Source organism: Trichomonas vaginalis, chromosome I (assembly GCF_026262505.1).
Source record: "Trichomonas vaginalis G3 chromosome I, whole genome shotgun sequence".
Classification (NCBI taxonomy): domain Eukaryota; phylum Parabasalia; order Trichomonadida; family Trichomonadidae; genus Trichomonas; species Trichomonas vaginalis.
Genome location: NC_067203.1, coordinates 24,659,212 through 24,685,524, shown reverse-complemented (window position 1 = coordinate 24,685,524; position 26,313 = coordinate 24,659,212). Strand labels below are relative to the sequence as shown.

Sequence of the window (26,313 nt, the reverse complement as noted above, 5' to 3'; positions counted from 1 at the left end):
CTTTTTCTGAAGTTCGACCAAAAGTTCTCAATTTTCGAAAATTTGAATGGTTTACGGACGGACAACTGGAAGAGTCCTTCCTGTCGTCGGGAAAATTTTTTTCCAGTTGTCGGGAAAATATTTTCCTGTCGGATGGAAGGACTCGGAATACCAGAAGGATTTGACGAGGCAATTTACCTTATAGAGATAAATGAAGTTGTTAAGCAGTACTTGCGCAGGGTAATGAAGCCCAAGGTCAAGTTCACCACTATTTCTGGAAGGTCTACACTTCAGCTCGAGACTTCGACTGGAATTCCAATTCAAATACAGACGGGACAGCCTACGATGGCATAAAGGACGCCAAAAGAGAAGCTCTTGTTAAGTTCCTAAACAAACGTCCTTGGATAAAAATACCAAACAAGGAGAACCCCCTACCCCATATGAAATTGGCAATTCAGTCTCTCCTTCACTTCTCGGGTCAGCCGTTCTACATAACCTGTGAAGGCGACATCCAACCAGTTCAGTCAACCTTAACGTTTTGAGTAAAAACATTTTTTTTCATTTTTTGAATGAAGCAAGTTAAATTCGTCCACACCAATCTCAATGGACCGATGAAGAGTTTCAAGCTATGGTTGAAGGTGTTGAGAACGACATAGACGGCGAACTTGAAGGAGCTCAAACACAATTGCAACCAAAATTGCACAAGTCAAGGAACAGATAGCTCCACTTAAAGCTACCAAAGCTACTCTTGACCTCATGGATAGTTACCGTTTAGATGTCAAGAGTGGAATAAGACAATTAAAATTAAAACTTCTAAACTACGAAGCTATACTCCAAAAGTTAGCAGAAATGAGAAGACTTTACCAGAGCTACTTACATGTAAGGGACTTACTTCAAGCAGTCCGACCAAAGATGAATTTTCTGACATTGTCCAATTTTGTCCGAAAGTCAGCTCAGATGTTTTGAACTGCTCCCAACATATCCAGAATATGAACGTTTGCCTGAACTCTTCCGCAATCTCAAAAAACGTTTTTTGGTTCTCATGTTCGAAACTTTTATCGGAAGAGACAACAAACGTTCAGAAGAAGAACAAGATATTATTTTAAACTTGTTGTATGACTTAACCGTCATAACAAGCTTTTTGAAGTAAAACCGTCATTCTCAAACCACTTCATTTTTTCGATGTCCGAACAAGCACGAAGCCGAACACAATGGCAGATGTCCTTTCAATGTTGCCAGACAAGCGCCCAGTTCAAATTCAAATTTTGAATTTGAAAGCTCATCTGACAAACACCGTTAAGACTCTCCAAAGTAGTCTTATGGAAGAGATGAAGGGACTTAAAGCCAATGTCCTCACGAACCATGCTTCCAATGAGAAAGTCCTGAACGATTTCGCGGAAACCTTGCGCATTTACGCGAGAGAGAACCGAGACCTTGCCAGACTCATCTACCGTTTCTTCGAAGAGATAGACGCCATCTGGAAGGTACTCGGAAAGGACAGAACCTCCAACACCGTAATTCGTGAGTACCAAATTGAAGAAGGAATTTTCGAGGAGAGAAACAGAAGAAGAAGAGAAACACGAAGAAGAAGAGGAAGAAAGAGAAACACGAAGAAGAGGAAGTTTGGGCAACCCTTGTTGCCGATGACGCTTACGAAATTTCCCAACCCTACCCATACAAATCCGCAACAAGGAGACAGGCAAGGTTCTTACCCAGTCCTCAACAACTTGGGACACTTGAACCTTAACCTTCGAATCGCGGTTCAATCTCCATGGGCAAGCTTGTCGCAATTCAATGGGTTCCAAATCCAGACAAGAAGACGAGGGTCAGACACATTGACGGTGACAAGCTCAACAACGTAAGGAGAACCTCGAGTGGTTCTAAGAGTAAAAAATTTTATTTTAGGGGGAAACCCCAAGTAAATTTAGGTGTTTATTTGGATAAGTATGTTAATTAAGGTAATTTGCAAATTAGTTCCTGACCTCTGAATTGGACTCTTTCGTCATCCCAGTTGCGTAGGAGGTCGTCCAGAGGAGTTGGTAGAATTGCCAATCCAAGGACGATTTGTCCTCCAGGCATTGAGGATGTACTGCTCGTAGAGTCTCATGACCTCTGCCTTGCACCAGACACCCTCTCCTTGGAACGTAAGGCTTCTTCGAAGTGCTCGAATGCGATTGGCTGCGGGACCATCCGAAATGACACTTTTTGTCCGTTTGGTCAATGTTCGTGTCTCGTGCATAGTCGACGAAAAATACAGACAAACAGGTTATTATGAGTTTGAGACCAAGAATGGTGTAACTCGACCTGTCCGATTCAAAGACTCCGAGGGCGACCATGAATTAAACGGAAATTAGCTAGGAAGGAATATAAAAATTTTTTATTTCATGCAATGTTTTATTTCTGTGCCGTCTTCTTTAACACCCCAGTACTTACGCTTGGAGAGGACATGAACTTCGGTGAAAATTTTGTCAATTTGAATTGACCCATCTTTTCACCGACCATTCCCATTTCAATGAGTTTGTTATAGCCTTCTTCGTTCGTCATGAGTGCGTCGATGTTCTCATAGTAAACCTTGACTTTGGATTTGACTTCGGAGAAGAATTTGTTGTACTCGTCAAGGACTGCTTTTGCGAACTGAGGGTAAGACCAATGTTCGACAATAGGTTTTAATGTGGTTACTAAGCCACTTTCACCTTCGGTAATTCGTATTTCAAACAAAAGGAGAAAACCTTTCAACAAAGTTGTCGACCTTCTCATAATGTTTACTCTTCATCTCTTGAGGTTTTTTAATGGAATACCCCCATGTCGAATTCATAAGCAATTTGAGTGTCATTGCAAGTTTGGGGTTTGAAGCTTTCCTAATATCATACAGTTGTTGTATGACTTTTCCAACTGTATAGTTCCTTCCTGGGAACTCACCATCTTCGTTTGGAATTCCAGTCGGAATATATTGGACAAACCTCATGTATGCAGCGTTAAGGTCGACATAGTATATCTTTTCATCTGAGTCGAACTTGTCGCAACCAATTGGTCCAGTTTGTGGAAATTCAAGTGAGTCTCTTATCTTCTGAGAAACTTCTCCTGTTATCTCATAAACATCGTCGAAGCAACCTGTTTCATATAAAACCTTCTGACCTAACTCAGATGCTCTCCAATACAATTTGACGTCAATTGGATGTCTCAATGGAAGTTTGTTTATAGCATCTTGAAGTTCTTGCAACCTCATTGGAAGTTCTTCTGGTTCAGGTTGGTATCCGAACAATCCAACTCCTTTTGGAACTGTGTACTTCTTTTGTACTAGAACTTTGTCTGGAACAACTTTTGGTCTTGCTAACAGTGAAAAGTTTGTTTCGTCTTTTGGTACAAAAGTTTCTGTCAGCTTGTCATCTGGAATTGGTTCCAACAAACCTTTCTCGAAAAGAATGTTTAACAGCTCTGACAATGTTGCACTTGCCTTTTCCGAACAATGGGTTTGTAAGACTTTCGTTCAACATGAAGTGGTTGTGGACAATTACAATCTTCAACCATGGTAAGTCTTTGTCAACAACATAGTCGTCATGTGAAGAACCTTTCTCAGTCGGAATGTTGACTCGGATATTGACATTTGCCAACGGTGCAATTTTTGCCAATTGACCTCTGAGATGTACCTTGTCTTCACACATGACTCAAGATACTTCATTTCTCTTCTGAACAAGACCAGAGTTCCTGAGACATGTAAGAATGCAAGGTTCGTTGACAATTGTTTCAATTGAATTGTAAATTCCATACCTTGTCAAGTCAATGTCAGACTTATTTCTGAAGGGAAGTATCCAGCATGTTGTCTGACTGCTTGAGGGTTAGGTTGGTACCATTCGAACTTGACACTTGCAATTCCTTCAATTGCATTCAAAATGTCTGAGTCGGAGTCAACCATTTGTTCTCTCTTTGTAGTCTTGAAAGCGTCAAGAAGTTGTGCGGCTGTTGTGACATTGCCATGCGCATAGTATATATGACCGTCCAAATCTGTTACGGTTAGTCTGAGATTGTATCCTTTCTTATTTCCGTCTTGTATGGCAGCAAGTACACCCATGAAGCCTTCTTTGTTCTTTCCTTTGTCAAAGTTTACTGTAAAGGTTCGACCAGATGTAATTTTACTTCTAACTTCACGATACTTTTCATATGCATATCTTGTTCTTTCCATGGGAGCATGTGCGTCTTCACCTTTTCCTTTTTTCCTTCTCAAAGGATGCAATTGTTCGTCATGTTTCCAGTAGAATCTGGCAAAGCCGTCGTGTCCTTCAACTTGAGGCTCAGTAACATCGAAAGGCATGTCATAAGACGTTCTTCTTCTAACCTCTCTAGTCTGTTTGGATAATTGGCGCGCGCTGTTTCCAAGTCCATCTCGTAGCGAAGACCAGCCAGTTTGTCATAGACTTTTATGGGTCTTCCCTTCCTATATTTAAATTCTTCGAAACTTTCCAACCATATCTTTCTAACTCTGCTTTTATTCTAGCAGATTTTCTATCCATTCTATATGGGGGCATTTTTATAAAAATAAAAAATGTTTTTTTTTACTTTACATAACCGCCTGCTGCCATAAGTCTTTGACGCCAACCCATACCAGCTAATGAAGGTTGACTTGGTTTAGTTTGGAAACTAAACTTTGGTTTTGGTTTATCTTCAGTTTTTGGTTTTCTTCTTCTATCGGTTTTTCGTCACTTTTCGGTTCCTCTGACTTTACTCACTTGCAGGAACAGTTGTGTCGTCAACATCTTCATAAATATCATATGCCATTTGTTTTTGTTTTCCTTTCAACTTTTTGTGTTTGTTGTAAAGTTTAGAATATTTCGACTCTAAGTCAATGAGATGTTCTATAATGAACTGTTGGTCAGTGAAGTAAACTTTTCCATCTGTTGTCTCGAAAGCTCCTTCAGACTTCAATATTTTATTTGTGAGAGTCTGTTTCTTTTTTGAGATACTAGCCGTTCCATTTCTATGAAAAGTGACTTTGTAGTTAGGGTTTGTATTTCCAGACCTGGCACTTTCTATTATTGAATTTTTCTCTTCATCTGTAAGTTCTTTGACAGGTTTTGACAATGGTTCTGAACTTTTTGTTTGTGGTGTCAAATCTACCGTTTCAACTTCTTCGGTCATTTCATCTCAGTAAAAATTTTAGTTTGGTTTGTTTTCAACTGGTTGTTTAGGTTTTTTAAGTCGGTCTAAAACTTCCTGAGGTATAGGAAGGACTTGACAAACACGTGGTTGTGTAACTGCTGGAAGCCGACAAATCCATCTTGAACCCATTTGTCTCAATGCTGTATTGTTCATTTCATCTCAGTAAAAAACTTTACATTCCCCACGTTTGAGGCGGTTGAGGTTGGTTATTGTTTACCCATTGTTGTGCATGGTTATATCCTCTGTTAAAGAATCTTTCACCTTGGTCCATATAGTGTCCTGCTTGGTTATAGTAGTCATTTGCTTTGTTATAATAGTTTCCTGCTTGTCTTCCTACATTGTCCATCCATCCTTGAACTTTTCCTCTTGTTTCAGGATTTGGAATAAGATTTGCTGCATCTCGTGCTACATCCCAACCTTTCTGTACAGTTTGTATAATAGGTTGTGCTTTCTCTTTAAGTATACCTAATGTACTCAAAATCTTCCTTCCAACTCCAAATACACCTCTGGCTATTGTTCCCACTGCGGGCAAAAATCTGGATGCAACTCCTGCTAATGCGCCAAATAAACCCATTTCTTATGGGTTAAAAAATGACGAATCCAAACAAGGACCCCTATGTTTCTAAAGCGACAAAGAAAGCACTCATGATAAAAATCTTTAGTTCAACACCAAATGCTTGGTTTATGGATATCTTGGAAAACATTCCGAGGTATAGAGAAGATGGACCACCATACTGGCTAATATTTGTCGGTCAAAACACAAGATACTGTGAAGCCATACCATTACAGTCCAAAAATATTTTAGATGTGAAAACTGCTTTGACAATATTCGTTGACAAATACCATCCAACAAAACTGACATCTGACTGTGAAAGTTCTTTCAAATCAGACGATATTAAAAACTATCTGCGTTCAAAAAATGTAAACCAATATTTCATTGTCGACCAAAACCATTCTGCTCTTGGTGTCATTGACAGTTGTATAAAAATCTTAAGAGACTTAAATCAACCACAAGGTGGTGAAGCAAATGAAATGTCATATGACGACAAATATAGACACTTCTCCATGGCAAAGATGAGACAAGTTTTAAATATTTACAATAGCCGTAAACAAAAAGGTTTGGGAAACCACTCCCCCGAAGAAATGAAAAACAACCCTGACTTAGAGAAAGACTATATATTTAATAGTTTAGTCAAAAGAGACAAACAAGAAAGAATGCCAGGCTTCAAACTTAAGAAAGGTGACAAAGTAAAAATAGAAATACCTAAACGCGACCCATATGAAAATACTATTGACTATGACAACAATGGGAACTCGACAGGTACTCACATTCGTGTTCGTAAAAATAGAAGAAAGTATACAAGAGAATATTATGAAGTTTTAGGCAAACATGGCAAAATGTACAGACTGCAAGCAGAAGATAAAACTACTATTGTCAGACCTCGTTTCAAACTTGTCAAAGTTCAAGGTGGTATACTTTCAAAGACAGTTCCTAACAAATATAAGACAACTCCTGACGAATATGCTAAAGAAGTTGAAAATGACGACTAAGCAATTCTATACCATGCGTAAACTGTCATGTAAGGTGGCATGTAGTCTTTACTTTGTCCCGGTTGTTGTGTATATCCTGAAACGCGATGTGTATGGTTTCCATCTCCCTGAGTGTCACCCAGTAAACAATTTATAGCAAACTGAACGTCGTCTTTAACATCATATCCTTTACCTTTTTCATTCCTGACCAATCCCAAAATCTATGCTTATGCCAACCTGCTTGAGATGTACTTAAATCTATGTAGTGACTGTGTGCAGGTAAATTTTCACCTGAAATCGTTTTACTTCCACCTGTTTCCTTTGAAGAGTTTGCACAATACAAAAACCTGTCGACTATTTGAGTCCAAGTTCCAAAACCAGAACTGTTTCTGGTCTGGTAGAGTTCATTGACGTATAAATAGAACCTATAGGATATACTGTTTGAAGTATTTCTGTCTTTAACGTTTGAAGCTCTGTTTTGTCAGCTTTTTTATCTAACTCATCGTTAACATATGTTTTGTCAGCTTTTTTATCATATAAATCTTGAGCAGTGAATTTAACTTTGTTTTCATCCTCCATGACATAGACATTTCTACATCTAATGTATCTCATCGTTGTTATGTCTTCTTCCGATGTTAACCTTGTGGAAAGTTAGGAGGTTTCCAATTTAATACATCCCCACCAGTTTCTTCAACCGTTCCTTCAATATTTTCTATACCAAACAGTTGCGAAGAAATCGTGTGTATGTCCAACGTCACTTTTCCTGTTTAAGGTTTCTTGTAAGTTTGTAATATCAGATATGGTATGTGTATGAGTCTTTTTAGAATATTCTTTGTCAGCTCTTGTCACTTCACTTGACATTTTATTGTCAACATATGTTTTATCTGCTTTGTCATCTAACATTGCTGGTAGTTCATCTACGTCATAGATGTTATGTGTATGATGTTTTTGTGGGTATGTTCTATCTGTCCATGCGAGAATATAGTCTCTTGTTGCATCTACATACTCTTTGTCAGCTTTGTTGTCAATATCTGCCTTCAAAAGAAGTTCATCTATAGGTTTCTCGTTTAAAGTTCTTTTTTGGATTTATACAAACAGTATGGTTCTTACTGTCTTGAAACAGAAACTCGTCTGTCAATGGGTTTATCGTCAGTTTTAAGTTTCCTTCTTTCAATGACTCAGATATCTTAGAATAGTTTGAAAAGTTTGTTGTGTTCTTATTTAGAGCTTGCACAATGAGTTGTCGGTTGTGTTGTATTCTCTCATAGACGCTGTTTCTTTCGACATTTTATTCTAGATAAAATATGCTTTCAATAGAAAAAGAAAATTCAAGAGTTGCTACAACTAAAACCATTAGAACTTTTTACTAACGTAGGTCAAAAGTTTGAGACAGAGACCGTAAAGCATGAAGGCTATCGTTTTGACTACCCGTTAAGATGGTTAAGAGACCCATCCGTCACAAAAGCTGTTGGCTTTTCGTAGAATGAAGTTCATTTCAGAAGCCATACATGGTTTCCCATTTACGGTCGCTTTTGAAATTCGATACTATAACAAAGAGAAAGTACGTATGAGAAAATTTGAACAGGGAAAACTTTTACAAGTGAATTTGCTTGTAAACTTAGAAACAACTCTTCAAGCTTTTCAAAAAAAAATAAACGATATCTATCTCGAATATGCAAAACAGTACAACATTGACGAAGGAGAGTACCATCTCGATATTTTATATGACAGGAAAAATGCAACTGTTAAAATCAATAGAATAGAAGACCTTGGAGAAGACGTTTATATTTCTACAAAATATAACAACTTGGCATGGATAATTTTGAGGATGTTTAAATCAGCCTGCAGCATATCCAGTACACCCGAACTTTATGAAGTCGAAAACCCTAATGGAACATATGAAAATGTTTTCGACTCAGATGCTATTATCGTTCATGCTTCATTTTCTGGTGCACAAAACTCTTTTTTATGCTTGGCAAATGACTTTTACGAAAAACCTACAAAGCTATATGAACCACCAAGTGGAAGTATTTCAGACTTTCAAGTATGGTTTACTACAGATGGAAGAAAGAGAATAATTCCATTATACCACGCGTTTACTTAGAACTTAGTTTCATATACAACTACTATCGAACGGTAAAAATATAATTTTTTAATACGGTTGAGGTGTTGGATTTGGTTGCCAACTAGACTGTGGTGCAGGTTCAGGCTGTTGTATAACAGGAGCTTGTTCTTCTGGTTCAGGGTCTTTAGGTATAATACCAACGAACTGACCTACCTTTTACCAATATTTTTGACTCCGTTCCAAATTCCTCTTCCTACGGTTTTTATTCCATTCCATATACCTCTTCCAACATTTCGAAAGAAGTTCCAATACTACTGAAGAAAACCGCATTTTACTATATGTAAAAATCTAATGTCCGCCTAGTCTCTTACGTTTCCTGTTGAGTTCCATAGCATTCTTTAACTGGAGCTCATACATTCTGTTTCTCCTCTGGTAGAAAACATATTCTGGCAACTCCTGTTTCGCGTCATCTGCATAAAGTTGTTATATCCCACTTCAGGGTTTGTATAAAACTCTTTCCATCTCATATTTGCATACCATGGTGGCAAACCTAACGCAGCGTCATTTGACATGCAGTTTGCATTTGTACATCTGTTGGCACTTGACCATAGTTTTGCCATTGCAGTTTGTATTCTAACTTCATTTGGAATATTCTCTGGGTTTGGTTGTCCAGGTTGCTGTGCATTCGCTAAGTTCTGTGCGTCCATTTAATATTAGATAAAAAATATCTCTTACGAGTACATATACTGAACATTTGCAGGCATTGGTTCATCTTCATATTCTCTATATCTTTCTGCCACGTCAAATAAGTAAATGACACAATGGAAAAAACCTAAAACAAGTAGTCCTATTTCAAACCACATTTACTTACCAATAAAATTTCTTTGTTATGACACTTTCTCCAGTTTATAGGACCTCTCTCATATTCTATCTTATCGTATCTAAACTCATAGTCATGTATGTCTCTAACCATCTCATAACGGTTTCCAAACCACTTTTATCGGATGTAAAGTAAAAGCATGGATGGTTATGTAAAACGTCTAAAGTTTTCTAAAGAGTCTCTCAAAGTCCAGTCTACTTGGTATTGAAAATCCCATGTGTTATAGAACGGCGGGTCCACATAAAGAAAACATTTTCCTTGTCTTATATTTTTCATACAACTCTGTCCAATGACATCTCACAAACTCTATACCCTCAATATATTTTTCTATGTTCTCTTTGAAAACATTTGTATAGTTAAGATATAAAACTTTTGACATAAGTGTTTCAATGTCATGAACTCTTATAGCACCACTAATAATAGTCTAGCAGATATACTATCCCAGTCAATATACTCTGCCTTTTTCAAAACCTCTCTGACAGTATTTTTCTTATCTAATGGTATACGTTCCATCTTACCTATAGGTATCTTTTCTTTTAACTCTTTCAATATTTTGTTTGTGTCTGGTATATGTTTGAGACGGTTCTATAGTTGTCGAAGTCATTGCATATAATCTTTGAGTCAGGAAATATTGTATGGCACAAATGAGATATATAGAAACTTCCACGAACAAATCTACAAATGTTAGACCATTCGGTAGTTTCTTAAGTTCTCTCAATAGAAATATCTTTACTCACTCTTATTTCCAAAGAACGTAACGGTGGTTTTGTAAAATTCATTTATATATAATAATAAAAATGTTTTTACCCGAAAAGTGACAGAAAAGTGACAAAGCATTTACGATGAAGAAGTCTTGACAAAACATTTTACGAAGAAATCATGAGTTTTCTACCCTCTTGAATTTTCATGAAATTTACACCAAAAATATATTTTATGTTAGAATGTTAGATCTAACATGTTTTCTAACATGTTTTCTAACATCGTAGAAAACTCTTGAAAATCATGAAATTTACACCAAAAAATAATGTTTATGTTAGAATGTTAGATCTAACCTTCTACCCTAAATTATATTTTTGGGTCCTTTACGCTCATTACGAAGAAGTCTTGACAAAACATTTACGATGAAGTCTTGACAAAACATTTACGATGAAATTCATGACAAAACATTTACGATGAAGAAGTCTTGACAAAACATTTACGAAGAAATCATGAGTTTTCTACGATGTTAGAAAACATGTTAGAAAACGTGTTAGATCTAACATTCTAACATAAACATTATTTTTGGGTCATTTACGCTCATTACGAAGAAGTCTTGACAAAACATTTACGAAGAAGTCTTGACAAAACATTTACGAAGAAGTCTTGACAAAACATTTACGAAGAAGTCTTGACAAAACATTTACGATGAAATCATGACAAAAAAGTCAACGGCTGGTCGGCTGGGGTTCGGTCCTCCTCTTGGGTCTTGGGAAAAATTCTTAGGGCTGGAAGCCCTCCGAATAAAAACTTCATTTATACTAAACATCTTCAGGGCTAGAAGGCACGAAGTGCCTGGAAGCCCCACTTCCTTTTTTTTTTTTTTTTTTTTTTTTTTTTTTTTTTTTGAATATGAATATAAACAGAAAATTGTAAATTTCAATTATGATTGAAAGATGAATTTAATGCTGCACTTACGCCCATCTGACTTTAATTCAATTTTTTTGACAGCTGGCATGAAACGTCATTGAAAATTAACATTAAACATCTGAATTGAAAGCCATGCCATAGAGGTCTAAATATACACTAAATTTTAGCGAAAAATTATTTTTGATATAATGACGATAAAAATGTTGGTAAAATTTAAAAAGTGACATTTTTTAAATTTTTGATGAGTGATATTAAATTTGTTGTTAATTCTCAGTATTGCAGAAATTCGTCTTTAGTTAAATATGGAAGTGATTTTTGTTTCGTTATCAATGGCCATCGATTTTATACAACACAATCACACGCAGTTGTTGTAAGTGAAACAGTTCGAAACATGTTGATTACAGATAATAGTACACAAGAGATTAATATTAATATTGATACTGATATTAATAATAAAGAATCATTTAATAAAGCATTAAACATTTTTTGTAAGTTTGTTCAAGAAGATATGTTTCAGAAAACATCGACATCGAAACAAGTGAAATTATTTATGATCTTGGTGTTCTTCTCAAGAACGAAGATTTTATTTCACAATACAAATTCATTATTTCATCAACAATTATCAGTGAATCAAACATCGAATCATTCATCAGATACAGTCTTAAAACATTTGATTTCGATAAAACATGTTCATTCATCGCATCTCATATCTCTTTTCTTGGACCTTCAAAACTTTGTCTTCTTTTTGAATCTGTTTATCATTCTATTGCATCATCATATTTTAACGAAAACATCGATAATATTTTTGTTGATTTTATTTCAAGTATTTTGAGTAACGAACATGTTTTTGTCTACAATGAAGATGATATCTGTGATTTTGTTATTTCATTCATCAAAACATTTTCACCTTTATTATCATTTTCACTATCATCATTTTCAGAAACATCAAAAACATCAAAAACATCAAAAACACCAAATACATCAAAATTCGACAAACTGATTGAATTCATCAGATTCGAATTCTGCACAAACGAAACAATTTATCGTTTTATCAAATTTTATTCTTCATTCATCAACTCTTTTGATCAAGGAATGAAAACAGAAAATAAATCATATGACAATATTCAAAACGAAAATGAAATCTTCACTCATTTATTTCAAACATTAATGTTATCATCAAATGATAACAATAATAACAATAATCATAAAGAAACCAAACAATTTGATAAAATTTCAACAACAGATGAAAATATAAATTCATTTGAAAAATATTGGAAATCAAATGATCGCACAAATATTTATCAAACATTTTACAAATGCAGTAAAGAACGAGATCTTTATTCAATCAAATTTGCTGTTGATAATAGATATCATGAATTATCTGTATTTGGTACTTTAATAATTCATTATGCAGCAAAATATAATGATTTATCTCTTATTCAGGATATTATTTCATGTGGTGTTGACCTTAATATGAGAAATGTTTATCTAGACACACCACTCCATATTGCTTGTTATTATAACTCAATCGATGTTGTCAAATTCCTTTTAACATTAGATGGAATTGATATTAATACACAAAATAAGCTAGGAAATACTCCTCTTCATGATGCTACCTCTCGCAATAATCGAGAAATAGTTGAAATTCTTTTAGGATTTAGAGGAATTGATATCAAAATAAAGAATAATGAAGGTAAAACTCCTATATTAATGAAAGAGTTTTGATTACAATGTCATTTATGTATTAAGTATGTACTATTCTTGTATTTTTTTTTTTACTATTAAAACAATGATTTGTTGATTTTGTAAGAAAATTTCAGAAAGTTGTACCTGCAACCTTAACTAAATCCTGAGCAAATAATTTATTAAATAAAATTCATGCACGATCACGGGAATTCTAAATTTGTTTTGGATTCTAAATTTGGGATAATCGACATCTTTTTTTGTTTATGAACTTATTTTTGAGGATTTTGAATTTTTTTTTTACAAATACGAATTAGAGAAACCTTTTTGCTTCAAATAATAATAAAAATAATTTTATCGATGTAAACAAATAGGGTTTATTCATGGTTCCATTTCCAATAAGTATCATGTCTTGCTCCCATAACACCAACAATTACATGTGAATCATTTTCAATATACTTGACAACGGTCTTCCAAATCCTGTCAATTGAGCGATATTTGGCCCTAAGTTGGACTTTCATATCGTAAATGTAAATTTGTTTGTCGGCTGTTGCTAAAATCTTGTGTGCAAGCTTGGCAAGATCACGAGCAATGGCATGAAATATATTGGACTTCAAATTTGTTTGTCGGGTGTTGCCGGTGTATTTACCCTAAAAAATTTGAGACAATTTTACATGGCATTTGCCGGCAAACGCCATGTAAAACTCTCAAAAGTGTGATTCTTACGGCTGGGGGAAAAATCACCCACGTTATATATATTTACTCCGAAGTCTCAAGCTAAGCTTCCGATGAGCTATTCTATCTATGTCCTAAATATGAGTCCTTTTTTCAGGCTAGAAATAAACTTGATTTATTTAAAAAAAAATCAATTCAAAAAATAATCAAAAACGTGACAAGAGCTTTGAAATGGAGGCGGGACAGTGGAATCTGAGTACCACTCCATTCAGAGGCTTCACTGTATTACAGATAAACTCCAAAATCCTTCCAACTGACGAATCTAAAGAAAGTTTGAAGAGCAGGCTGTTATTATTGTCACATCAACTTGCAAGGAAAAACATTCCTGCTTATTGCTTGAACAAATCGCCAGAATACTCACCAAAGGAGACAGAAGATCCTATTGTTATTGCATTTGATCTATTCAATCAAATCGAAGAGTTCGAATTTCCTGTTTGGTCAGAATTGTTTTCATGGGTTCCTACCATTGACAAAAACATCAAATACTCTTTTCTCGACGACATGCAGAAGGCAATTAACCTATCAAACGCTTACAAACTCAGTTATTTGAATCCCGTTTATTTCTGGACTTTCTTATATTTCGAAATACCCGACAGTCCATGCAATAACTTCATCTACCAAAACATTCCCGTGTATTCGCAAGACGGAATTTACATTAGAAGGTTCATAACAACACAACCGACTTCATATCTCAGTAGGCATTCAAGAATTCAACCCAAACAGCTCGTATTAATTCCACCATACGTCCATCCGTTTTATGTTCAATCAGTTTCTACAAATAGAGCTTCATGTGTTTCAATAACGAAAAAAGTCATTCACGTACCATTTGAGAACCAAACATTCGTTACATTTACTAAATGGCCGAATTCCATTTACAGATTTAGCCGTTCTGGCCACAATGAAGTTGAAATTGAGAAAAAGATCGAACAGACAGATTATCAGACAGATTTCTACGAAGGAGTCGAAGAAGGCATCGAACAATTCTTCGCCAATAATTTTTGCGATGTCGAAGAACCTCCACAAGTCCTTCCAAAAGAATTTGTTGCATTTCCAACGATGAACGCTTACGAACTCATAGATGAAATGATTGTTAATTACGAAGAACGCAAATCTCTTAAGAAAATGCTTCAAATCAATCCAATTTTTCCGAAATTAATTGATCAATTATTATTACCACGAATTCCCTTTATTTCGCCACTATCTACAGACACATCCATTCCCTATGCATCAAGCTCACTCGGGCCAATGCCGAATCAGCTTACATCCTTCGAAGGAAGACATCTCGGAATTCCGAACTGTTTAGTACGTCAAAATGGTCGAATTATACAAGTACCTGTTAACACGTGCTACCAGAATTGGGAGGAGAACGTCTATTCCCCGATAAATGGTCCGCAAAACACAAAATACTATGTTTATGTCATCGGCCAAGTTACATCGGCCGTTAAAATTTTTTTCAAGGAGTTAGAGAGTTATTACTCATCATTGCAACTGGGAGAGTTGATCCCGAGCTTGAACTGCTTCGAGACAACAACGGAACCGACGTTAAACATGAAAATAAATCAGAGATTTCAAACTGAGTTTAATGTTGAGCAGCCAACTATATTTATTGTGCATCCGATCGTTTTCGGATGTAATATAGATGCTCACGTCATCACAACTCCGATCATGGATTGCCAAATTACGGAACATTCGGAAGATTTCATGAAGAACTTAGCTTTGTTGATATATACACGCCTGAGATCATTTAAATCAGAACCATTCGGTAATCTATACGTTTCTGCTGAAGAAGTCGCGTCTTTATTTTTTGGATTCAAATTTCATACGCCATTTATAATCCAGAGGCCAAATGAGAGTACAGATCCCATCAGATTACACATAGCCTGGGATCCCGATACGAAATTATCGACGTGGTGCGATGATACTTGTCAATTCTTCCATACAAACAGAAGTATGGACATTGCTGGTATCAGAGAGACGTTTAAGAAAATTAGGAATGGTATTAAAGATACAAATATCTCTGTTGTTATGTGTATTGTCGATGAAGGAATATCCGAGAGTTTATACAACGAATTTATGGCAGAAGACTTCTTGGGAGTCAGTGATTTCTGCTTAATTTCGGTTTTCCCGAGCCCTGCCGTTCAGGCTTTCTTTAATAATAAATTTGATGATGATATAATTGTTCAGTCACCTTGCGAGAGGATTTTCGATTCACCAGAAGGAGGATACATTACTCCCCTATCTACTTGCTTCGTTGTTCCTCATAATCTTACTCCATACACAGTATCGATGTTTTCTCATCAGTCTGATGACGATTGGAACGCTCTTGTGAATGTTACAAAGGAGTTATCTAATATGTCATGGACAGCTGCTTGTTTTGGAGCAGATAAAAGATTATCTGCGTTACCAATACATGTAAGGTCTCTTTTGAGGAAGGCAAGAAAGACAACATTGACTGTTGCTAGATTTGAGTTTTTGCCTCCAAGAAATGTATAAAATTTTGTTATTTTTTTTTATAAATTGTTTATTTTTTTTTGTTTTGTTTTGTTTATTTGTTTATTTGGTTAAATGACAGGAAATTCACAAGTTATGAATTAAAAGGTGTAGACATTCGTTGTATCTAAAAATTAATTTTGATATATTGACGATAAAAATGTTGGTAAAATTTAAAAAGTGACATTTTTTAAATTTTTGATGAGTGATATTAAATTTGTTGTTAATTCTCAGTATTGCAGAAATTCGTCTTTAGTTAAATATGGAAGTGATTTTTGTTTCGTTATCAATGGTCATCGATTTTATACAACACAATCACACGCAGTTGTTGTAAGTGAAACAGTTCGAAACATGTTGATTACAGATAATAGTACACAAGAGATTAATATTAATATTGATACTGATATTAATAATAAAGAATCATTTAATAAAGCATTAAACATTTTTTGTAAGTTTGTTCAAGAAGATATGTTTCAGAAAACATCGACATCGAAACAAGTGAAATTATTTATGATCTTGGTGTTCTTCTCAAGAACGAAGATTTTATTTCACAATACAAATTCATTATTTCATCAACAATTATCAGTGAATCAAACATCGAATCATTCATCAGATACAGTCTTAAAACATTTGATTTCGATAAAACATGTTCATTCATCGCATCTCATATCTCTTTTCTTGGACCTTCAAAACTTTGTCTTCTTTTTGAATCTGTTTATCATTCTATTGCATCATCATATTTTAACGAAAACATCGATAATATTTTTGTTGATTTTATTTCAAATATTTTGAGTAACGAACATGTTTTTGTCTACAATGAAGATGATATCTGTGATTTTGTTATTTCATTCATCAAAACATTTTCATCTTTTTTATCATTTTCATCATCATTTTCAGAAACATCAAAAACATCAAAAACACCAAATACATCAAAATTCGACAAACTGATTGAATTCATCAGATTCGAATTCTGCACAAACGAAACAATTTCTCGTTTTATCAAATTTTATTCTTCATTCATCAACTCTTTTGATCAAGAAATGAAAACAAAAAATAAATCAAATGACAATATTCAAAACGAAAATGAAATCTTCACTCATTTATTTGAAACATTAATGTTATCATCAAATGATAACAATAATAACAATAATCATAAAGAAACCAAACAATTTGATAAAATTTCAACAACAGATGAAAATATAAATTCATTTGAAAAATATTGGAAATCAAATCATCGCATAAATATTTATCCTACATTCTCAAAATGCAGTCAAGAACGAGATCTTTATTCAATCAAATTTGCTGTTGATAATAGATATCATGAAACTATCACTCATAGTTATTTTTGGGGAACTAATTTTCCAATAATTCATTATGCAGCAAAATTAAATAATTTAACTCTTGTTCAAGATCTTATTTCATGTGGTGTTGACCTTAATATGAGAAATGATGATCATAGCACACCACTCCATATTGCTTGTTATTATAATTCAATCGATGTTGTCAAATTCCTTTTATCATTAGATGGAATTGATATTAATGCACAAGATAATTATGGAAATACTCCTCTTCATGATGCTACCTCTCGCAATAATCGAGAAATTGTTGAAATTCTCTTAGGATTTAGAGGAATTGATACCAAAATAAAGAATAATCGTGGTAAAACTCCTATGTTAATGAAAGAGTTTTGATTACAATGTCATTTATGTGTAAAGTATGTACTGTTATTTATAAACACATTCTTGAAAAGAAAATCCCCGAATTTTTTAATAAATAACACGAAATAGACGATGATTAGTAAAATCCTTTAGTTTTTTGTCTAAATTTCAACTATTTATCATCATCTATTTTTTGAACTCAATTTGACTTTTTTGACATTCTGAAAAAAAAATTTTATGCGGTCTTTATTCCTTTTCTTTAGTTCAGCTTTATCTTGTGATTATAGCATCGAAACATCAGATATTCTTCAATCTTACAGACTTGATATTGCTCCTTCCAAAAAATACTGCATTAATCTGATTAAAAATCAAACTTATTTGCTTTTTACATCAGGCAAGTATGCAGATGTATCGATCACGTATTACGATTACAATAAGAAGCATTTTACAACAGAATCTAATCGAATTACTGAACTTAATTCATTTGCTTACTTTACTCTTTATTATCCAACAAATTTTACCATTCAGTCCAATGTTCCTGATACAATTGAGTTCATATCAGTTAAGTATTCAACACCTTGCTACGAAGGATTTTTCTTTTCCTCATCAGATTCATTTTCAGTCTCGTTCAGAGCAAATGGAGTTTCACCATATCAGCTGAATAATTACGATAATAAGTGTATTTTGATATATGGTTCAGAAAATACTACTATAAATGTTGCTACAAGCGTAGAGGAGCATGATGTTCTTACAATCTATACTAATTCTAACAATAGATCATTAGTTGGTGTAAATAACATCAATATATATAATGAATCTGTTGCTTTACATTTTCAAAGCGATTTTTCAATGCTTTCTGAATATATCAACGTTACCAAGATCTCAAATGCTTCTAAATCAAATCTAGCTACAAATGGAAGCCTATTTATTCCAAAATCATGGATAAAACCCGATTCAAAAACTAATACTCTTCAGCCAGATACTTATAAGGTCAGCCCGGCACTCATCATAACAATATCAGTCGTTTCATGCCTAGTCGCTGCAACAACTGTGTTTCTTCTTGTCTATTGTTTGGTATGTGCCAAAAAACAGATCGACCAAGCTACTCCACAAGATGGAAGCATCCTTGATACAAAGGTCGATGATGATTTAGGCCAAAATTTGGTTTAAATCTCTTGAAATTTTGTTTGTTTGTATTTAATTTATTTTGTTGTTTATTTATTTGATAACTCAAGTTAAACATTCTCTATTCTATTAGTATTTTTAATTAATTGACAAACATCAAAATATATTATTTAGCCAACTTTGACAAAAATCGAATATACACACATGTAAATAAACTCGAGTTGAGCCTCCGTTTGCATCCAATACGTACATCGGTAGACTTCAATTTTACTCGAAAAAAATTTAAAAAGTTAAGTGTTTCCATGCATTTTAATGGCCTGATACTGAATCATACAAGTTTGGAACATTTTTGCCCAATCTTAGTATATATATTGACATACTAATCCTTGAGAAGATCGAAAACAACATCTCCAGCTTCTATCACAGCTGAGTGTAGAGTTTACAATAGCTTAAAACATATTTCTGTAGCAAAGTCTCGGTATTTCACATAGAATTTATAACATTTATTTATTTTTATAAAAAAATTATTAATGTTACTAGTTGTATAGCCCCGGATAAGTATATCTACGAATAACAGTCATTAATTAATTTTGATATTCTCAAACAAACATTCATGATTCTGCAGATGGTTATTATTATTGATAACTTTGGAAGTACTAGCCTTAGGTTATGCATTATGATCCGATATTTGATCTTTTTTTTCACAGAATATTTTTCGGAAAATAAAACTTATTCTAATTAATGATTAGACATATAAGGTCATATATTTACATGTTTGTAAGCAAAGTTCTAGAGAGTTTAGCCGATATTATTAATATAGTGAAGTTCGGTCAATCAATTTCTGTCATCTGACAAAAAAAGGAAGCGAAAAAAGAATGCACGCAATAGCACATTTCCTGCAAACAAATCCTTTTTCTTTCTGGGTCTATGATAGCACACTTAGGACGCCAGATATTCCCATCTGGCCAATTATGCACGGATTATGGAGTACATACTTAGTTTTTATATCAACCAAGAACATTTATTTCAGTTTCAAAAATAATCTCTTTACAACATTCCTTATGTCAATTCTACAGGAGAGATTCATCGTTATTTTCCAAGATGCAAGAAATCTCACTTTTGATATTAAACTTGAAGATTTCCTCAAATCACTATCTCTTGAATTACTTACAGTTACAATTGCCTGGATTATTCTACACTTTGTTTCGGATAAGTTGCCCTCTATTGTAATAAGAATTTTGGGATTATTGATATCATTGCCAAACGGAACAGAAAAAATCCGCATTTTCTACTTTACATTCAATTACTTGAATGATATAGACCCTAGAGTCTTAATGATCCTTTGTATTTCATTTTGTTTTGCCCCAGAAATTTTGGAAATACTAATTCGCCGCGTAACACATCAAAGAGCTATGTCGAAATATACAAAACTTCGTAACTTAGCAATCGGATTTTTGATATTTTTGATTGCTTTCCAATTCCTAATGAAGGGAAGTATTATTTCAGGAATTTTCGGCAGAGTTCGCCCATCATTGGTCCTTCAGAGTCTTAACTTCATACTTCCTATTTATTACATTTATTTGTTTTTGAAATAAATCTTTAAACACAAAAATGTCAAAATTTTTAATCATAGTATAGCTCATCCATTCGAAATTTTATTTGTATTGATATATCCCATCAAAAAAATATCATAAAATATCAATTTCAAATAAAATTTTTGTAACTTTTACCACACCTATATATCTGGTGGCGCTTCTTATTTCTATCTCATCAGCTATAAAAATATTGGTAGTATAAAATTCAACAGCAAATTCACAAATATTGTTTTTATATTTCACTCTGGTATGTAGCTTTTTGGTTATTTTACATAAATAGAAAGAAATCTTCAAAAAACTAAAGGTAATTTCTAATAATATTCAAATAAATAATTTTACTCTATTTAGCGGCAGGTTTAGCAGCTGCCATACTTAATATATTAAGGTATTCATCAGCATCATTTGGTGTATCATCCTTTTCAGGAGGAGTATCTGTAATAGGCTTCTTATTTTGCGCCTGATGAACAGATTTGAATAATTCTATAACGCCTTTTGTAGCTTTCTTACGAAGTTTATATTCATCGTCGTCATTATATGATTCATAACCAGTATGGAATTGATCAAGCATTGCTTTACGACCTTGTTGATATCTTTCTGCTTCTCTAGTAGCTTTAAGTTGTTTTTCTCTCTCTGATGCAATTTTTGCTGGGATTTTTGATAAAAATAAAATTGGACATTTTCCATCTGGAATAACTTCATTCAATAAAGCAGCATAGTTTTCGCCAAATGATCTGTCTGTTGGTTCTTCTTCATCGGAGGATGTTAATTCCTCTTCTGTAATCTGTTCCTCCTCGTCAGACGAAGACATTGTCACTTTTATTGGAGGTCACAAACTAATCTTTTTCATTTTTATGTTTGCCACCAGCATATCCTCACAGTGTCTCAATCAAACTTTATCCTAAAAATGAGTTTTGACCATTTTTAAACTACAATCCATTATAACATTGAGATTTTGTAACAAATTTGGATATGATTGATGTTGAAAAATGGTTTTATGTAATGTTTTTCAATAAATAGCTCTTTCTGATAAGAATATGATGAAACTATCATAAGTCCGAAAATTTGAATAAAAGTCAGGATTCTGCAATCAGACACTAAAATAATAGTAATTATTCGAGAGCTGTAATATGCTTCAATGATATTGAAAATCTCAAGCAAATAATCAGTTTTTTCCCTATTTTTATACTCTGAACTTAGATTTTCTTAGGAAACAATATGAAGTGTAATTGCAGCAAGATAGAATACTCAAGCATCATATTGAAGATTTGTTGTTCAGTTAATATGATGTTGTTTTATTGAAAATTCAACCAAATTTACTAGTTATACTTACAAAACAATTCGGTAATTCATAAATATATCACATATATCTTTAAAAAAAATTATAATGAGATATCTAAGCTCTAAAACTAACAAGATTACTCTATAACTGGTTAGAATATATAGGGGAAGTGGGCTCAGAATGAGCCTGCGATTTCATGATCAATGGAGGGAACAATTCGTCAACAGAGCATTCCGAAATGCTCTTCATGGGCAATAATACAGAAATTGGTAGTACGTTGTATTTAACAAATGAATTTTCCTGTTCTTGAATAACTAATTTATCCTTGGATTTTGGTTCATTTTTTGAATCAGATTGATTTTCATCAAACTTTTGGTAAATAGGAGAATTAGGAGAAGCTCTTTTGGCTGGTTTGCCAGATTTACCCCTCTTTGTCAGAAGGAAAAATCTGTATCTGCATTGAACATCAGATCTATTTCCCATCTTTCTTGAAATGTTGGCCCAAGAGTGCTCCCCGTACTCATTTACCATATCAAGAAGAATTTTATCTTCTTGTTCAGTCCATGGAGCTTTTGCGATTTTTGGATCCATGGCACGGCCCCATCTTTGAGAACACTGTGATCGGGATCGACCACCACCAACAAAGTAGGCAATGGATTTCCAGTCACCAAGACCATACTTATGAATTGCTGCCAGAAGAAGAATATCTTCTTCTTGGCGCCACATCATGCAGTGGTGTGAACCTTTATTTTTGTCAGACAAGCCAATAACAGGCTTATGATGATCAATTGCGTGGAGAACTTTTTGAATCAATTTTGCTGGGGCATTGTTATCTGCATATCTATACAATATAGAAGCTGACTCTTCTGCGCTGATTTTACGATTGATTTGGTCACAAATAGCAGCTTCGCACTTGGATATGACATCTCGTGATTCATTGCCTTCAAGGTCTAATGAGGCAAAGGCAACACTTGCAAGAGGGCAAGAGTCTTTATCAGTAGCATAATAGTTGACTTTGCTACGGGACATTTTGAGAATATGAATTTGCTATTTGAATTTTTGAATTGAAAACACCATGCATGAAAACGAAAATCGCATAAAATTCTTGGGAATTATAATTACGTAATATTTATCGGAACCACTGCATTAAATTCTGACAGTTACATCGACATGAATTGATTAGAAAGGTCTTAATTTTTCAGAAGTGACAAAAAATATTGACCTATGTCAAAAAGGTTAAATTCACCTAGTTAGTCAATCAAAACTATAAAGAAAGTTTAATTAAAACTTGTATACGAAAAAAAATTTTAACGGTTTCTGATTAAGTCACAGACATATGATTTAATGTGATAATAGCAACAATAAAAAAATATAGTAAAATCAGCTCGAAAATATCAGATAATTTGAAATTGAATATGATACTAAAAAGTCATTTGGAAAAATATATTCCATGTTTCTGTTTTAAAAAATGGTAAAAAGTGATTGATCTCATTATAATTAAATAGTCATTGTACTCTGACGAAGCTCAGAAAAATATTATTCAATCATTTATATATGAATTTTACTGTAAATTCGATTTGCCTATTTGAAATATCTCGGTTTTACATTAACGATAAAGATAACAAATGTAATTTGAATCCAATTTATAAAATTTGTTTTCGATTTCTTAGCATATCTTGTATTATTACATTTTTAAATAATTACTGCTCCTAATAAGTTTTTGCATTAATAGGATAATATTGACGAAGCTCAAAATTCTATTTCCTTTTGATTAATTAATGTCGCTATTAATTTTGGATTAATAAATGAATTTAACTGTGTTAGGTTTCAAGAAGATCGTGTAAAATATAGTAATGTTTGAATTTTTTAAAAATAGAAAAAATATCTAAGTATTATTATATTTCTTTAAGAGATGTTCTCCAGTTAATTTATTCGTTGATTTAAACTTCGAGTCAAAAGAGTTTTTTAGAAAATTATATTTAAATTTTGAGCTTAATATGCGCTTTTAACATAATTTGTTCTCTGTTGATATATATTATCAGAATCACATCGCAGCTGCGATGCATATTTGAATTATACACAATTCTGATCTGTGAACTAGAAAACAAATGAAAATTGTGAAGATTATTGAATTAATAAATCGGCATAAAAGAAAATTTTAATACGTTGATTTTGTACAAATCGGGATGGTCAATAAGAAGGTTGACTCAAATGTTTGAGAACTTTACATTTTTATTCTGTTAAAACATATGAATTTTAATGTTCCTCAATTGAATTTGGATTTTAGAATTTATTTGATCTGAAAAAAAATTTATTTTATATTTTAAATTTTGTAAAATACTGAATGCATTGCTTTTCTGAACAAAATCTCAAAACTAGTATTTTCGATTAGTATTCAAATTAATTTATATCATTCAAAAATTTCATTCAATTTTTAAGATGTGTCAGATAGATAGGTGGTTGATATATAATTATATATTGTCCTATTCTACGCACTTTATTTGTTTCTGGAATATTTATATTTTTATATTCAAATCCAATCATCGATAAATAAAATCATCGATTTTATTATTAAAAAAGATTTAAAAATACATAAACGCAGCGATTATTCAATAATCTCATGTCGAATTTATATTATTTGTTAAACCCTGGAGATAACTAATGTCGTTGTATATTTCACATATCATCACTAATGTAAGATAAAATATATCTTAATTCTTGATCAAATTCCAAGCCCAAATCAACCGCGATCATAAATTGTAAAAGATCTCTCAATCAACATTGAAGAATGATGAGGCTTATAAGTGATACAATAAATTTTCCTTTAAGGTCAAAGTAAATCAATATTAAAAATATTTTAACATTTATATATCCACTTTGCTTTATCAGGAAGATCATATAAATGGTTCCCTACAACAATGGATGTTGTAACATAATGTCATTTCTGAACTGATTTATTCATCTAATTACAGATGAAACCATCCAAAAAGTATAAAATAACTATTATGCATGATTTTCATTGCGCAGTTTTAATTTAAAACATACTTATACAGCTATTGAACCACAAAAATTAAGAATTGCATTGATAGAGACTGAAATTAAAATTGAAACGTTCGATTAATTGTTTAAATTATTATCATAATACTAGTCCGATGTTTGCAATGATGTACTTTTGAAGCTTTTGACTTAATCAGTGAAAATTTCGGAATTCTCAATTACAACATCTCCAAAATAAATATTGGATAATACATTCTGATTGACTTTCAAATGACTTATACATTTGCAATATTCCGAAACTTCAACTCTATTGCATTCCATTCAAATTCAGAAAAAAGGAAAGCTTTCTGTTAAAAAATTGAATTGTCAGGAAACACGATAAATTAAACTGTATCGGGGATAGATATTTTAATGAGATGTTAACTTGAATGAGGTGACTTCATTACAGGATGGAAGGCCGAGAAATCACTATTTCCCTCATAATTTATTGAATAAAATTTGAATTCATATTTTTTGTTTTTATCAAACCGCACAATATGTAATGCGCGAATATTAATCATGGAATGCTATTGTTGAATAAAAAACGATTTAATTTAAAATAACATATATAAGAAAAAAAATTTAAAAAAGTTAAAGGAAAAAAATAAATTAATTAACTATAACTTTTCCGTTTTTTGAAATATGGCCGATGATACTAACGTCATCGTCGTCATCATGGTATGAAACAAAATCTTCTTGAATTTCAGATCCATCTTCATTTGAAATTTCCCCAAATATTTCCATTTTGTTCAGAGCTATGCATGGTGGATCGCCAGGACAAGGCTCATTTTGAATTAAACGAATAAATTTGGCGGAATAGGATTTATCGAGTGTGTATGTTTTTTCATTGCATCTCCTCATTTTGTAGTCTCGTTCAATCTTATGTACATCCGTCCAGGTCTTATTATCAGCCGAAATTTGGAGTGACCAGCTGAATAAGCAGCATTGGACACAGTAAAGTGCATCTTCACAGCAGCACTCATCATGGCAGCAACCAGCTTTAAGGTAATACAAATTGAAATAAAATCTTTTCTTTAATAGTGAAAATGTAATGAATGGGTGATCATCATAATTCGAAGCGCAATTTGAACACCAATCATAGTCCTTATCAAATGGATAAATGGCGTTTTCTGGTTTTGTTAATTGTATGCTTCCATTTATAAACTGTTTAGAAGATCCGCTTGCATCTATAACAACAATTTTATCATTGAAAACTTTTTTAAAGATTCCATTTGTCTCTGTACAGCGTGATAAACTAAATAGAATAAATTCCATAAAAAATAATAAAAAAAAATTCATGAACGATAACAATAGATGAATATTTATAATTTGAGACATTTTAATGAGTCAGGACGAAGGAGGCATACTTGCCCGAATGGAAAACAAAATTATATGAGTTACCAAATTATTCGCATTAATAATATGATTACTAAGTTTGGAAACTGGAGCACAAAGATTTATTGCTAATGGATGATTGG

General features: G+C 33.1%; 10 protein-coding genes and 4 pseudogenes across 14 annotated transcripts, besides 3 other annotated features; 8 read left to right on the top strand and 6 right to left on the bottom strand.

Moving 5' to 3' along the window:
- Positions 1-11,206: part of a mobile genetic element that runs on past the window's edge.
- TVAGG3_1044830 lies at positions 133-521 on the top strand (annotated as a pseudogene). Its single transcript has one exon. A coding segment is annotated over exon 1 (389 nt).
- On the top strand, positions 1,401-1,863 carry TVAGG3_1044820 (annotated as a pseudogene). The gene has a single exon. A coding segment is annotated over exon 1 (463 nt).
- On the bottom strand, positions 1,912-2,169 carry TVAGG3_1044810 (annotated as a pseudogene). Its single transcript has one exon. A coding segment is annotated over exon 1 (258 nt).
- Positions 3,865-4,487, bottom strand: TVAGG3_1044800 (annotated as a pseudogene). Its single transcript has one exon. A coding segment is annotated over exon 1 (623 nt).
- Positions 5,306-5,707, bottom strand: TVAGG3_1044790 (uncharacterized protein; the record flags this gene model as incomplete). Its single annotated transcript, XM_051255651.1, has 1 exon — positions 5,306-5,707. The coding sequence occupies one exon, from the start codon at positions 5,705-5,707 to the stop codon at positions 5,306-5,308; it is 402 nt and encodes a 133-aa protein (XP_051081225.1).
- On the top strand, positions 5,725-6,280 carry TVAGG3_1044780 (uncharacterized protein; the record flags this gene model as incomplete). Its single annotated transcript, XM_051255650.1, has 1 exon — positions 5,725-6,280. A coding segment is annotated over one exon (556 nt), but the record flags the coding sequence as incomplete, so codon positions are not given.
- Positions 11,106-11,206: a terminal%2Cinverted (terminal inverted repeat of Maverick-3 transposon ID:TVAGG3_1044770).
- Positions 11,207-11,266: 60 nt separating this feature from the next.
- Positions 11,267-11,378: a mobile genetic element.
- Positions 11,379-12,326: 948 nt separating this feature from the next.
- TVAGG3_1044750 (protein ubiquitination) lies at positions 12,327-12,959 on the top strand (the record flags this gene model as incomplete). The annotated part of the gene is made up of 1 exon (XM_001584306.1): positions 12,327-12,959. One exon carries the CDS (start codon positions 12,327-12,329, stop codon positions 12,957-12,959), a length of 633 nt encoding a protein of 210 aa, XP_001584356.1.
- Positions 12,960-13,816: 857 nt separating this feature from the next.
- On the top strand, positions 13,817-16,212 carry TVAGG3_1044740 (uncharacterized protein; the record flags this gene model as incomplete). Its single annotated transcript, XM_001584305.1, has 1 exon — positions 13,824-16,145. One exon carries the CDS (start codon positions 13,824-13,826, stop codon positions 16,143-16,145), a length of 2,322 nt encoding a protein of 773 aa, XP_001584355.1.
- A 970-nt stretch (positions 16,213-17,182) lies between these two features.
- TVAGG3_1044730 (protein ubiquitination) lies at positions 17,183-17,833 on the top strand (the record flags this gene model as incomplete). Its single annotated transcript, XM_001584304.1, has 1 exon — positions 17,183-17,833. One exon carries the CDS (start codon positions 17,183-17,185, stop codon positions 17,831-17,833), a length of 651 nt encoding a protein of 216 aa, XP_001584354.1.
- A 195-nt stretch (positions 17,834-18,028) lies between these two features.
- TVAGG3_1044720 (uncharacterized protein) lies at positions 18,029-19,403 on the top strand (the record flags this gene model as incomplete). The annotated part of the gene is made up of 1 exon (XM_001584303.1): positions 18,038-18,970. One exon carries the CDS (start codon positions 18,038-18,040, stop codon positions 18,968-18,970), a length of 933 nt encoding a protein of 310 aa, XP_001584353.1.
- Positions 19,404-19,780: 377 nt separating this feature from the next.
- TVAGG3_1044710 (uncharacterized protein) lies at positions 19,781-20,532 on the top strand (the record flags this gene model as incomplete). Its single annotated transcript, XM_001584302.1, has 1 exon — positions 19,987-20,520. The coding sequence occupies one exon, from the start codon at positions 19,987-19,989 to the stop codon at positions 20,518-20,520; it is 534 nt and encodes a 177-aa protein (XP_001584352.1).
- Positions 20,533-20,860: 328 nt separating this feature from the next.
- On the bottom strand, positions 20,861-21,328 carry TVAGG3_1044700 (Rrp15p family; the record flags this gene model as incomplete). Its single annotated transcript, XM_001584301.1, has 1 exon — positions 20,861-21,328. The coding sequence occupies one exon, from the start codon at positions 21,326-21,328 to the stop codon at positions 20,861-20,863; it is 468 nt and encodes a 155-aa protein (XP_001584351.1).
- Positions 21,329-21,940: 612 nt separating this feature from the next.
- Positions 21,941-22,828, bottom strand: TVAGG3_1044690 (RNA polymerase II transcription regulator recruiting protein; the record flags this gene model as incomplete). The annotated part of the gene is made up of 1 exon (XM_001584300.1): positions 21,941-22,828. The coding sequence occupies one exon, from the start codon at positions 22,826-22,828 to the stop codon at positions 21,941-21,943; it is 888 nt and encodes a 295-aa protein (XP_001584350.1).
- A 2,616-nt stretch (positions 22,829-25,444) lies between these two features.
- On the bottom strand, positions 25,445-26,110 carry TVAGG3_1044680 (galactose-binding domain-like family; the record flags this gene model as incomplete). Its single annotated transcript, XM_001584299.1, has 1 exon — positions 25,445-26,110. One exon carries the CDS (start codon positions 26,108-26,110, stop codon positions 25,445-25,447), a length of 666 nt encoding a protein of 221 aa, XP_001584349.1.
- Positions 26,111-26,313: the final 203 nt, after the last annotated feature.